General features: G+C 35.8%; 1 protein-coding gene across 2 annotated transcripts in view; it reads right to left on the bottom strand.

Annotated features, from left to right (window-relative positions):
- Positions 1-7,161: 7,161 nt before the first annotated feature.
- The window catches only part of LOC140168607 (protein Wnt-9a-like), an 82,443-nt gene continuing 75,280 nt past the window's right edge, over positions 7,162-14,324 (bottom strand). The window contains exons 4-5 of one of the 2 annotated variants that reach the window (XR_011861249.1): positions 7,890-14,146; positions 7,162-7,629 (exon numbers count right to left, since the gene is read on the bottom strand). Coding sequence is in view for 1 of the 2 variants with exons in the window: in XM_072192007.1 (XP_072048108.1) it covers positions 13,676-14,146 (471 nt within the window). In the remaining variant the exon portion in view is untranslated. Of the gene's footprint in view, positions 7,630-7,692; positions 14,147-14,324 lie in introns of those variants that run through there. The other variant, XM_072192007.1, reaches the window with a different exon arrangement.

Here is a 14,324-nt window from a genome sequence, read left to right on the forward strand (position 1 = left end):
TTCAATATCATCTTTGTCAGATCGGGGACAGTCGAATATGTGAATCTATTTTATATAATTGCTAATGTGGCTCTCCGCCCCCACCAGACAAGATGCAATCACAATAAAACGCAGCCTTAAATGTGCCGTTAAGTTAGGTGAAAAAGAAGTCGATTTTACGACCTGTGTATTTATCTCCCCCACATACCACACTTATGTGTGAAATCATCATAATGATTTGGAAAATGTTAAATTGACAAAAGCTTTGTGGTGTTCTTTTCAATATCAAGATATTAATATTTGTAAAAGATTTAGGCCGTTAGGTCTACACGAAATTAATCAACGTGACGTTATTCCACCGCCTACACAGTATTATGCTTGTCGACAAATCTCAAAGCGCATGCGCGAAATGATTAGATTGGCATGTTTTTAGAGGAAAAAGACATAATAAAAAAAGGCAAAAGACAGATAAAAATGGAGAAAAAAGACAGAAAGACAGCCAAACGGACGGACGGACGGACAGACAGAAAAAAGAATTAAAGCAAGAAAGAAAAAGAAAGAAAGAAAGAAAGAACGAACGAAAGAAAGAACGAACGAAAGAAAGAAAAAACTAAACTAGAAACGAAAAGGAAAGAAAGAAGGAAAGAATGAAAGAAGGAAAGAAAGACGGAAAGAAAGAAAGAAAGAATGAAAGAAAGAAAGAAGGAAAAAAAGAAGGAAAGAAAGAAAGAATGAAAGAAGAAAGAAAGAAAGAAAGAAAGAAAGAAGGAAAGAAAGAAAGGAAAAAGAAGGAAAGAAAGAAAGAAAGAAAGAAAGGAAAAAGAAGTAAAGAAGAGAAAAAGTAAGAAAAAGAATAAAAGATATTTAATATTTGAGAAAATGCAAATTAACTGTAACGTAACTGCATAACCTTTTTGATGAATCACGCAAAAGTTTAACGGAAGTACCAGGCCTGTATTCAGGTGAGCACCCCCGGTTGATTGAAGACCCTTTAAAAGTCATTGGTATAACTTACCAGCAATTGTCCTTTCAAAGAGCAAGAGAATTCCGACATAAAAGAAATACATAAACACACGATTAAATTCATAATGGCCAATTGAGGAAAGTATTGTAAATGAGCTGTCATATGGAATAATCCTTTTATTCGACGATAAACTGAAGGGTTACCGATCGCGGTTTAACTTTACGCTTTGCCGCGTAACTGGCCGCAGCCCGCCCAGATAGGCAGATCATCATCAATGATGATTATATTTTTGATTAGGCCATCAAATATTCGGAATTTTGTTTGTAAAATAAATTATTGTTAAAAGACATATATTAAATATTTGTTAAATTGATTTAATGTATAATTTATTGTGCTATTATATTTTCAATCAACAAACACAACGGAGCTGTTCTATTTCATGCAACTCATTTTCACTCCAGCATCATTTTAGTAAAGACATGAAAGAGGTAACGCCCGCTTCGCTGCTTTGATTAGGCTGAGTTCACATAGAAGTATACGGTATACGGTATTCGCTATACGAAATACGCTCATTCGTTCAGGCTGAGTTCATATAGGAGTATACTATGTGAACTCAGCCTGATCGAATGAGCGTATTTCGTATAGCGAATAGCGAGTATGTCAGTTTACCCATTTTCTTAGTCTTATCAAATGCTTGTTTTGTAACTTTACTTCTTGAGGTCACATTGCATTCAATGAGTTGTCATAATGTGCAGAATTAGATAGTGCATCAATTAAAAAAATGAATTTGCCCACATATGGTTTAGGTTTTTAAAATTTGGACGGTATACGCTGCACTAAAATCGAACACGCGCGATTCCCACTATACTATACTATACGCAGGTATACGGCCTTTTCGAATAGCTCTTATGTGACCCGGTACTATGAAATTACCTTGCTCGATTTAATCTATACGCGTGCACCTGCAAAACGTGCATGCATCGTATACCCGAATAGTATACTTCTATGCGATCGTAGCCTTATGTGACCCGGTAGGCCTACTATGAAATTGCCTTGCTCGATTTAACTATATACGCGTGCACCTGTAAAACGTGCACCGTATACCCGAATAGTATACTTCTATGTGAACGCAGCCTTAAGGGATCTGGAATGAGCGTTTCGACAGTATTTTTTGTGGGACATGAGAGCACATCAGACATATCGAATTGCATTCTGAATACGAAGAATGTCTTTCTGATATCAAATAATTTTCATTTTTTGAAATTCACGATATAATACAAATTTTATGACAAATTATTAAAATTTGATATTTTTCACATTCTTGATATATAACAGTCCTCGAAGTAAATTTTATAAATCGAATGATATTTTCTTAAAATGTATGTAGCTGGGAGGAAAAGCCGACGATCAATTGAAAATTTTGACCTTTCATATTGAAGATATGGATTTTTTTCAAGGTCAAAATATTCCATTGATCGTCGGCTTTTCATCCCACCTACATACACTTTAAAAGGAAGCCCCGTCTGAGCAGTACTTCTGGGGTGATCCAAACCTGCCTGGTTATCAAAGTTATCGGTGACAAAGTTATCTCTGATTTTGACAGGTGCTAATTGATGTTTTAATGTTATTGCATCAATTAGCACCTGTCAAATTCAGAGATAACCTTGTCATTGATTAATTTGATAACCAGGTAGGTTTGGTTCACCACAGAAGAACTGCTGTGGCGGGGCTTCCTCTTTAAGTATAAATCATCAGATTTATAAATTTTACTTCGAGTACTGTTAAATATCAAAAATATCAATTTTTAATCATTTGCCATAAAATTTGTATTAAAGTGTGAAAATTAAAAAAAAAAATCAAAATTATTTGATATTAGAAGGACATTCTTCGTATTCAGAATGTAATTCGATATATCTGATGTGCTCTAATGTCCCACAATAAATACTGTCCAAACGTTCATACTTTACTTTCAAAGGAACTATTTTATTCGTCAAAAAACAATCTGACGATAATTATATCCAAAATAAAATAAAATAAAATAAAATAAAATAAAATAAAATAAAATAAAATAAAATAAAATAAAATAAAATAAAATAAAAACAGTTTCATCGCTCTACATTACTTAAGTCAGTATAGCGCCATCTTTGTATGTAATGTGTCCCAGAAAATCTTCTCTTCCCCTTGCTTGACAATATCCTCTAGTATTATTAACTGATGTATTTATTTTTTGTAATATGTGATGCGATCAAGCAAAATCAGTCGGAACTCGGCAATAATAAATTTTCAGTTTCTTATTATGATAGTAAAACATTAACAAAGCTGCATTTTGCAGAAAACCCTATTTAAATTGAACAACCAGTTCCAAAGATATGAGCAGTTGAAGAGTTTCCAAAACAATAGGAAACAAAAGGAAAATTTTCCTTTATTTCGCTATATCTCAAAATCAATATTTCCGAGTTCCGACTGATTTTGCTTGATCGCATCACATATTATTATTATGTAGAAAGCCTTCGATATGTGTTATTAATCACTTAAATATGCAAATGAGGCATAATTAGCCTGACAAGGGCGTTTTCAAAATAATCAGTTGATGTTTTAGTCCATGATAGGGAGACGGCTGTACGTTTTAGACCAACATACTATCAATTTTAAGTCTAATAAGGCCAAGTAAAAATAAAAACATGTTTCTCGTCCGGGTTTTTTAAAATTATGAGAATGAGGGCCTTTTTTTTTTTTTTTTATTGGAAAACGATGCTAAATACCTGTATTTGGTACCATATTTTGGGTATTCGACATACAGATTGATATCTGAGAAAAAGGAGGAGGCCCTTTTTATTTTATTGTTTTGAGCGGTAGGCCCCTCTAGTGATCACAAAACTCTTCTTAAATGATGTATTATGCATTTACAAAGCTGTAAAAAAAGTTTCAACTTCCGAAACATCTTTTTCTACAAGTTATAACTGAAAGTTTACAAAATAAAAAGAAATTTGAAAAATCTTCAAAAAAGGAGGAGGGCGCGGACGAGAAACAAGTATTTTTTTTACTCGGCCTAAGCCTTATTTATTAGAATAAGCTTATTCAGTGGATTTGTTACATTTTGATGTGCAGCTTGGATTTCAAAACACTGTCTCTTGAGTATTCCTTCACTTAGAAGATTCAATTAGGTCTTAAATTGAGGCTAATTTATTCTATATTACTCATGTTTTCATCCTGTTTTAAAATATTTTAAAATTATTTTCTTATGACGTTTGGCATGAAATGTGCCAAGGGTGGTTGAGGATTAGGGGGAGGAGGATTAGGGGGAGGGATTCATATTGTAAATTTGATTTAAACCCCCATTAAAAATTTGAATCTAGTAAAAAAATGTCTAAATGAACTCCCAGACATCTAAACCAAGTAAATAAATACAGAAGTTCATTTAAAAGACCAATACTTGCTCAGAATGATTGTAAATGTGGAAAAAAGAAGTGGGGTTACACCCTCCCTACTTAGTGATTGTTTTTGCCCGCACTCTCTCATTTTTTAACCGATTTCCAAAAAAATAGGTGTCAAAATGCCCAGGAGGATGAACCACTTCAAATGAGATGTGTAGGTAAAATGTTTGAACCATTTCATTTGTTTTACTATGAAACACTAAAGTACCCCAGGTTGTGACACAGGACCCTATATGACATTCCCGTACCCACCTTCACACTAAGAATACAAGGGAATCGATCTATTTAATTCGAACATTAAGAGGGGGAGGATTGGTGCTTAATCCCATGTCGGGTTTCGATCTTTTGGACCAGAATGCCGAAATAAACCACACCAAATGAGTTTTTAGGCCTCAAGAAACAAATCAATTTTGCGCTCATTCAATGAAAGAAAAATTACCTGGCAGATCATAGAACTTCTAGTGGGGTGGGTTGGGTTGGGGGTGTGGGGGTGAGGGTGGTGTGTGTAAATATGACTCTAGTACTAGTAGTAGTAGTATTCTGGGCCAGTAAAATTGAAATATTTCAAACATTTCAAACATGCAGTTCAATAATCTGATTTGTGCTATTCTTCCATATTTTGCGAGAGGGCGCAACTGTGCAAATCGAAGTGGCATCATATCAGCAGGTGGTGTATGACGTGCAGTCCCTAAATTCAGTAAATTTTCATCGTCAACCGTGTAATTGAATGGGATTATTTTGAAATTTTAAAACGCTTGAAATATCACAAACAAATAGGCCTATGTTGATAAATAATATAAATACAAGCTAAAACTGTTGGGGTTCGATAATGAACCCCACAAAACTAACCGAGTATATGGAAAATGCCATACGGCCGGGCTGTTTCACGAGTTGCCGGCGCGATCATGTCATCCGCCGCCTGATATCAGGATGTGAAAAGTTTTTCTAGACAGTCCAGTGTTTGGAAAGTTTACATTAATTACCGCTGTTTAATATCTTGGATGTGGTAATGTTGGGTATGCGGGGATAAGGTGGGATGTGTCCCGGGTAGACAGGGGTGGAGCAAGTTACCCCTGGCATGTAAATAATACAGGGAAAAGGAGGCGTTAAATACCGGGACATGATTATACCGTGTCAAAATGGCCAAAAAGTGGTAATGGCCACAATTGTTCCAATTTTAGCCAAATTTAGGGTTAAAATTGCAATTTTCCTTGGCCTTGTTTATGATATTGGACGTTGTAGCATCGCAAAATCAGCATGGTTTTGACTAAAGAAAGGAGGTAAATTGAAGAAAAAAATAGTACGTACCCTCCACTTTCCCACTTTTTAGATTCTCAAGCTCCCTGGCGATAAAAAAAAATGAGTTAACCACTCAATATTAATCATTCTGTTCGGCAAACCTATTTCAGGGCCGATTTGGAACTTTCGCCCCTGACTCATAGGTGTACGCCCCTGGGTATGTTGATAGGTATGTGTGGTGCCTGTGGGGTGTATAGTGTGAGGAGGGGGGGGGGGGCTTAGGGCATTGACATTTGAGTGTGCATAATTATGGGTAAATGTTGGTTGGGGTGGGGTGAGTTGGGGTGTGGGGGTGCGTTTGTAAATGCCGTCTAACGAGGACCTACATATGGATACACACCGTAAAACGAGGACACACTTCCAAACGAGGACGTCCTCGTTTTGAAACTATGCCCAGGATGACGTAAATGATGCAAATATGCATATAAGATAGCATATAAGATAGGTCCCCCATAGCGGGTATAGGACGGGTCTCAGTTGGATAGTAAGTTGCCTGGTGTGTTTGCGTGAGGTCCACGGTGTGTCGATTAAAAACGGGTGTGTAAGTCCTCGGTTAGATCCTTCTAAAGTCGAGGTCCTCGTTTGAACGTATTTACAAACAGGGGTGGGTGTGTATAAATTTTGTTTCAAATTTAGTTAAACAATGACTACTGTTTCTGCTATTGCTAGAGTTCGACAATGTTTGATGTTCATTAATTATTTATTCACCTTTTTAATGGAATTAAAGCCGTGATGTACGATTTCCCTCCAATTTTAATTACCCAAACTGTTGAAATAATATTTAGTAATAAGTGTCAGGAAAGGGTTCTGTCCATTTTAAGCCGACATAACAAGATAAAATAAAATGACCCCACCATCAGCTAAGTTGGTCGGCTAAGTGGAGATCTATACGGGTGACTATGTTAGCAACTATTTTAAACTGTTGCGATTGGGTAGTCATGGTAGTTCAAGGCATCATGCGAATGGTAGTGAGCTTTGGCAAAAATTGCATTGATCATTTCATAGTGAGCGTGTAGAAGAATTTAAATATCACAGATATACTTTTGTAGGCCGTGTGGTTCTTGAGTTATGTTGTAAAGAGGGCTGAAACAACAACACTTTTGTAAAATGTACATAACTCATTAACAACAATAAATCAAGCAAGTTTTAGTATATGATTTGTAGAATGAACTTTTGCAAAACATCAAAGTGCTATTTTTCAATAATATATTGATTTAGATAATATGAAACTTTATGTTTAAATTGCCCTGTTGACGTGGCAACTACTTTGGCTGATTCCATTCAGGTGTAAGTTGGGACATGTGTAAACATTACAAATATGGCAAACTTTTGAAAAAAAAAAGTCATATTATAAGATCGCACATTTTGGCTATATTACTACAACAATTGAACTTCTACAGAAATAAAACAAACACACACATTGATTTATGTTGTTATACGAAGTATTTAATAAGAATGTAATATCATGACGTTATTACCGCGTATCGCAATATACCTTGTGAAAAACTTCATGATATGTATGCATTCAATGCCACCGTTTTATTTACAAAATATAAACATACTGTTCAGTTTAACAAAATGCATAGATAATAATATTGGTATGCATGTTTTAAATGATAAATACATGATTTGTATATAATTACACTCTAAATCGAAATATTTAGATGTAACACCACTATAACATGTGTTAGGCCGAGTAAAAATAATTCAAAAAAGGGATGAGAATGGGCCTTTTATTTTTTATCGAAAAATAGGTGTAAATGTCCATATTTGGTGCTATATTTAGCGTATATACAATAATACCTAATAATAAAAGGAGGCCCTTTTTTTAAATTTCATTGTTCTAATGATCACAGAACCTTCCAGAAGTGTTTCTTGTATTAGCAAGGCCATAGAAAGCATCAACCTCCTAGACATCTTTTTTCAAAAGTTTAAATGGATTGATAAAGCCGCCTCCAAAATAGACTGTCCCACAGTCTGGGATCCATCTGTGGGTAAACAATTAGAGCAATTAAAACAACACACCACTAAGCCCTAATTATAAATGACAACAAAGTTATAGTGCTCCTAGAGCACTGTGTGTCGACGAAAACTCAATTAATCTACAGACCAACTTGTTTATTTTTTTATAATAGCTCTCCTAAACCCGGGTTATTTAATGTTGTATAATCTACATTACCAGTCGTTCTCCATGTACCCGAGGGAGGGTCTACCTCCAAAAAGGAAGCGGGAGGTGTCGAGAAACATGTTTTTTTTTACTCGGCCTTATGTGTTCCATTCTTTCACTTTTAAAATATCATGCTTTTTGATCGATACATTTTTGTTATAAGAATCGGTTTGGTTACGACAAGAAAATAATAGTTTTAAAGGTCCAAATGTAACGCTTAATGGTGTTCAGTATCAAATTAAAGACTTTAAGGGCCGGTTTCTCGAAGCATGGCTAGTGGTTAGGCTTCCTAAGCCATCACGCTTAAGTCCATACAGCAATTTACCAGTGCTTACAATTTCACATCGTACATCACCTAGATATATAGATAAATCAATAAAATGGATCTATATTGGTAGGGCTAGCCTGCTGGCTTAGTAAAGCGGCAGCCTGACCAGAAACTACTAGCCAAGCTTCGAAGAATCGGACCTAGTCCAGAGCTGATTATGTCTGAACCGTTATCGTGGTTATGCTGGAACGAACCTGAAACTACATGCAAGTTAGCTGAAGACCGGAGGTACGCAACAGCGCACTCTATTGACAAGCTATTTGAGCATTTAGAAAGTTGTCATTTCGCTTACTCATATTGTCGACATCACGCTCTAAAATCTTTTTTTTTTTTTAAATGCGTGACCAAATAACAGTTCCTAATTAGTATAGGCTTCAGTGGCTCCGGAACCGGCGACCAATAATTTTGGTAGCTATGGAAAAGTACCATTGCTCCCCCAATCTTCCGGATCCTTTGGGCCTATATAGGCATAGAGGAACGAAAATAGGCATAGTCGAGTCACTTTGCTCCTTTTGATTATAGAAAAAAAAATTTAGAACAAGGTCGAGATCTTCATTGACAGTTGTATGTTCCGTTATCAAATTTACATAACAAAATATAATTTGTACGATTTAAACATTCGCATGTTCGATGGTTTCACTAATTTCGACACCTAAAACGTAAAACCAACTTTTGATAAAATATTTTGATAAAATATTATAAAAGTTGTGATGAAGAATCCCTGACCCTGCTGCTGATTTCGATTCAAAACCGATTACGTCATAATATTTTAAAACTAAAATTCTATCTCCTTGAGTGAATTTCTGCATGAAACGTTTGGTATGAACAGTTTACCAGTGCCTGCAAAACTGTATGTACCCTGAAAAGCGGTGGCTTTTTTCGACGGGAATAAGTAAACTAAGCCTTTTTGAAATATGGCACAAAAGAAGAGGGCATACTTTGATTTGGGTATAAATCTCTTGTCAGCTGAGAAGCATACAAAAGATTACCCAAACGAAAGTACGCCCTCTCCTTTGTGCCTGCCATATTTCAAAAAGGCTAATGATGATATTTTCGTGAGCAATTACTAAATTAGGAAACATAAAACGTTATCCCGACCGGTAATGAAACCCATGCAGGACCGCAGGGACTGTATACCCCTTTGAAGTGTGCACAATTGGAATTCAAATAATTGTTGATATTTATATTATTATTAGTTTAGGCAAGGATTGAATATAACAATAATTTGCCACCCTCTCATGCTTAGAGGGTTTCTTACTATTAAACAGTTACGCTATATAAAATAACATGTAATGAAAATGAAATTAGCACTTCAAATCTATAGTTATTGGAATATTATACATTCAGTCAGCGCAACAATAATAACTTACATTGTATATCAACAAAGCTAGTTTATATAAATTTCTCATATACAGTTATATATACAGGGTTTCATTAAAAAGCAATGGATAGAATTTTTATACAAACGACAAGTTTAAAACTAAAATTTTAAAAAGTTAAAAAAAGTTTTTTGTTTTTATAAAGATTACATTTTTAAACTTTAATATTCAATAATTAAAGGGTTCACAAATTCTAAGTTCCCCGAAAGACTTCCCCGAAAGAATAATTCTAAAATATTTTACAAAATTAGAAAAAATATTAATTGAATTCCTAGAAACGTCATGTTATATTGCTAGCATGAATATTCTTCCTTGTGTGTGAAAGAAGGACTTAACCCAACTCTCTAAATAGTCTTCCAACTACACCACACAACTACACTTAATCATGCATTAGGAAATGAATTTGGAGAAAACCTTCTGACAATGAAATGCTATGCTGAGCCACCAGCCTGGGTGGCTCACGCTCCAGTAATTTCAAATGATTGAGCTCAGTAATACATCAAAGAATGTCTTCCAATTCATGAAAACAAATAGATAATCAGCTTATCGGATTAAAAGCTTAGAGGGAAGGTCTTGCTGCTCAGCGAGTGTTAGTAATTATCAGACGGAATTCTCCAAATTCATTCTCTAATGTGGTTTCCATGGAAGAAAGGCCCAACTCCATGCACAAATATTGGGAATATTATAGAGATGGCGTTGTCCCTTTCTTCCTCTTAGTTATTCAATTGTAAAAGTATTTAGTACTAAGTAGAACATTTTGTTTGACAAAACTGGTCCGATTTAAAATGTCACACATTGTTTTTATGCGTTCGGTCACAAATAATGGCTCATTATTAAGAAAAGATGCAGTTTTAAAGAGTTTCACTTCTCAACTGTCAAACAATGCAGTGTAAGCCTAGCCTGACCTAGACTATAGAACATTCTGCATGCTCTTTGCGATTTGAATGGACCAAAAGAGCAACTTTCAAAACTTCATCATTCTTTTTAATGATATAAAGAGCAACTTTCAAAACTTCATCATTCTTTTTAATGATATATATAATTTTGTGAACAACTTTTCGTGTCAAAACTTTTAAAAGTCTTAGGGAGGAACTTAGAACTTGTGATCCCCAGCGTCACTCGAATCAAATACACTTGTCAATTTTACGTGTTACTTGCAGTGTTACTAAACACTACACTTTTAGGGTCGTTTTCCCGAAGCATGGCAGGTGGTCAGGCTTCCTACGCCATCAGACATGATTAGTCCATTACAATTTCACATTGACATCACCTAGAAAGATTAATCAATATAAGGGTTAAGGGGGTCTGACCATTAGCCAAACTTCGAGAAATCGTACCTTAAAGAGGCCCTTTGTAGCCTATATGGATCCCACAAGAAAAAAGTTCTTTAAACTGCATGAGAGAACCCTTTTACATGTTTTAGGTTCTTAAAAATAGTTCGTAGAACCATTTTTGGCTTGACAGAACTTTTTGGTTTATTACATAACCGTTGGGGGTCCATACCGATTTTAGAACTTTTTTTCTGTGGGTGTATGCTTTAACCAACCAAGATTTTAAACACGTTTTTATGATGTCTCAGTTTTAGGTGTTAATGGGCTATACCAGAAATTAAAGGCACCCCCTAATGAAGACACAGGATTCCCAATTTTTTTCACCATTTTTTTATCTAGGAATTCCCCCATAAAATAGTCATTATTTTCACAACCCTAAAGAAGACATGCATGGAATTCCCAAGAAAAAGACACCTTTTTATTTTAGGCTTGGGAATTCCCAAAAAGTTTGGCAAAAATTTGCCTGTTTTCTTTAGGGACACTGGGAATTCCCAATTTTTTAGTCATTTATTTTAGTCATATAAAATTTTGGGCTGGGAATTCCCAAAAAATTATTGGGGAGGGGGGATGCTATGACACTGGGAATTCCCAATTTTTTAGTCATTTATTTTAGTCATATAAAATTTTGGGCTGGGAATTCCCAAAAATTTATTGGGGAGGGGGGATGCTATTAATTTCTGGAATAGCCCAATATAGGTTTCGTGTTTAGCCCCAAAATGACATACAAATATTTGCACCTAGAAACTTACTGTTAGTTACTATATATAAACACTTAAACTAATTCGATGCTGTTTAAGCGTTTATGAATGCCGGCAAACGAGGACCAGTACCAGAACACACCCTACACAAACGAGGACGCACACCTATCCGATGACGTCCTCGGTTGAACTGACTATACCAGGAGATCTCAAATAGCATAAAACACGTGTAAACCAGGTCCTCTGTTGGGGGGTTATGGACAGGTCCACGGTTGTAAGTATCTAATCTCCCGCAACGTGTGTAATTGAGGTCCACGGTATGTCAATTAATTGCCGATGTGTGCGTCCTCGGTTAGATAGGATTTAGCAAAAGAGAGGAAAGTTAAAAGTCAAGGTCCTCGTTTGACGGCATTTACATACAGGGGTGTGTTGATTGTCATTAAGCATATGCATATTAATTAACTTTAATCAATATGATAGCCGAGCTTAGGGACTTACAAGAACTTGGAACTTCAATTTAAACTTTATTGTATTTTTCTAAGTTTCTATGCTTAACCTGTTTATGAATTTATTACCATGTTGTGCTAAAATGTAGGTTAAAATAATGACACTGTAAATTAAAGTGTTTAGACTTTTTGTTACACTTTTTAAACACTTCTACACTCTTAATTTGTACTACATGTATTCATTTAAAAAATAAAATCCTATTCGTTTTGATGAGATATACGTCGTACTGTTCATTTTAATTAGGTTTATTATCACTTTGAACTGACAATATTATCAAAATGAATTTTTTTTTAACAAGTAACTATTCAAATTGACAAGATCTCCAACTCATTATTTGACAAGATTATCCATTCATTTTGACAAAATGCTGTTAATGAGTTCCCCTAGTTTCCCTTGTCAAATTTGACAAGTTTATATTAAAAAATGAGGGGATCGTTTTAAGAGTGTAATGGTTCAGTTTTACACCGACACATGTGTTGGCAAGTCTGGTATTAAAATGCCTTTTAATTTTATGTAGTCTGTTTTTAGTCATTTATGTTTATGCATTATAATCACACGATGATGAAAATTGAAGGCTTCATCCCTCTTTGGTCCAACATACCACAAAATGACAAAATGTTCCTCATTAGGAAATGAATTTGGAGAAAACCTTCTGTTAATAAAATAAAAAGCGCAGAGCCACCAGCCTGGGTGGCTCACGCTCCAGTAATTTCAGATGATTGAGCTCAGTAATACATCAAAGAATGTCTTCCAATTCATGAAAACAAATAGATAATCAGCTTATCGGATTAAAAGCTTAGAGGGAAGGTCTTGCTGCTCAGCAAGTATTTGTAATTATCAGAAGGTTTTCTGCAAATTCATTCTCTAATGTGTTCAATGATCCGTGCACGGTGCAGTTTTCTCTTTTTCACTCTGTCGTTTCTATAAATGGTCCAATCTTCGGTTCAATCACAGTGTCATCTCACTAAAAGTACATTATCTCCTCCAACCAGTCGTAATTACAGGTACTGTGATAAATAAATACAAAACGACTGGTCTTAACCACCAATTATTTCTCTTTCCCGATCCTGACGCCTCCAATATGAATAGGTTTCAAAGGGCGCCACTCTCAGCTACTCGTGGGAAATAACTATCAATTTGAGTTTTCCTGAAGGGCACCCCAAACTATTAACGCACTAATTATTCTTGAACATGATGTGTAAGGTCACCACCACACTAATTATTTTTGATCACGATTTATAAGAGTACACTTAGCACCTCCGGAGCACATCTCCCGTAGATCTTGATGTCACAATACTGGATGGCGTGATACTTTCTGCTGCCACCCCCCCTCACCGTACCTTTATACTAAATCACCTGTCCCGACCTGCCTGTCCGCTGCGCTTGGGTGGGGTGAGGGTTTAAGAAGAACACAGCACCCACATACCTGGAGATATTTTCAATTAAATCTCATTATTTTGTCGAAAAATAATTGCCCAGAGCCTATTCTAGGCCTATACGTCACCAAAGGGCCATAATCAAAGTACTCATTATCGTACGGGATTGGTGTATCAAACTTCACCACATTCTCTCATTTTAGCGGCCCTCAATCACGATTTACAGGAGTACACCTCCTCTCGCTCCGTACATTTACTACAGATGACGTCACAGCACCAATTAAAGCGACAATTACACGCCGTAATTTTTATATTATTTCTTATATTATATCCTCGTCCGCAGCATATACTATCACAATTGCTCGATTTATTACAAATACGACCCCCTGTTCCATAGGAATATTGTCCTCTTCGGCAAAAATCGGGCGAATGATCCATAAACACCATATCGTTGTTATCGGCGACTGGTGGTGGAGGTCGTCGTTCTCTTCGCCTCACTCTCAGAGACTGGTCTATGGCATTGGCAGTATTGTCCATTGCAACTCGCATAGCATTTTCGTATTTGTTCTTTAAGTCTCTTCCGATTTCATGGAATGGACTTAGTTGTCTCCAACAAGTTTGTGTCGTACAAGAACCTGATACTCCGTGACATTTGCAGATTTTTTGCATTCTTTTCCGCACCACCTGTGTGAAAGAAAAGCAAAATAAAGAATGAACGATTAACACCTCAATATATAATTTCCAGGTGCATTGCAAAAATGTGGTGTGGCAAAGGCCCTACACACCGACACCGCCTGGCTAATAATTATTTGGTGCAGAAGGGACACTAAAATGAATACACGGGATCGATACACGTGAATTG

Source organism: Amphiura filiformis, chromosome 13 (assembly GCF_039555335.1).
Source record: "Amphiura filiformis chromosome 13, Afil_fr2py, whole genome shotgun sequence".
Lineage (NCBI taxonomy): Eukaryota > Metazoa > Echinodermata > Ophiuroidea > Amphilepidida > Amphiuridae > Amphiura > Amphiura filiformis.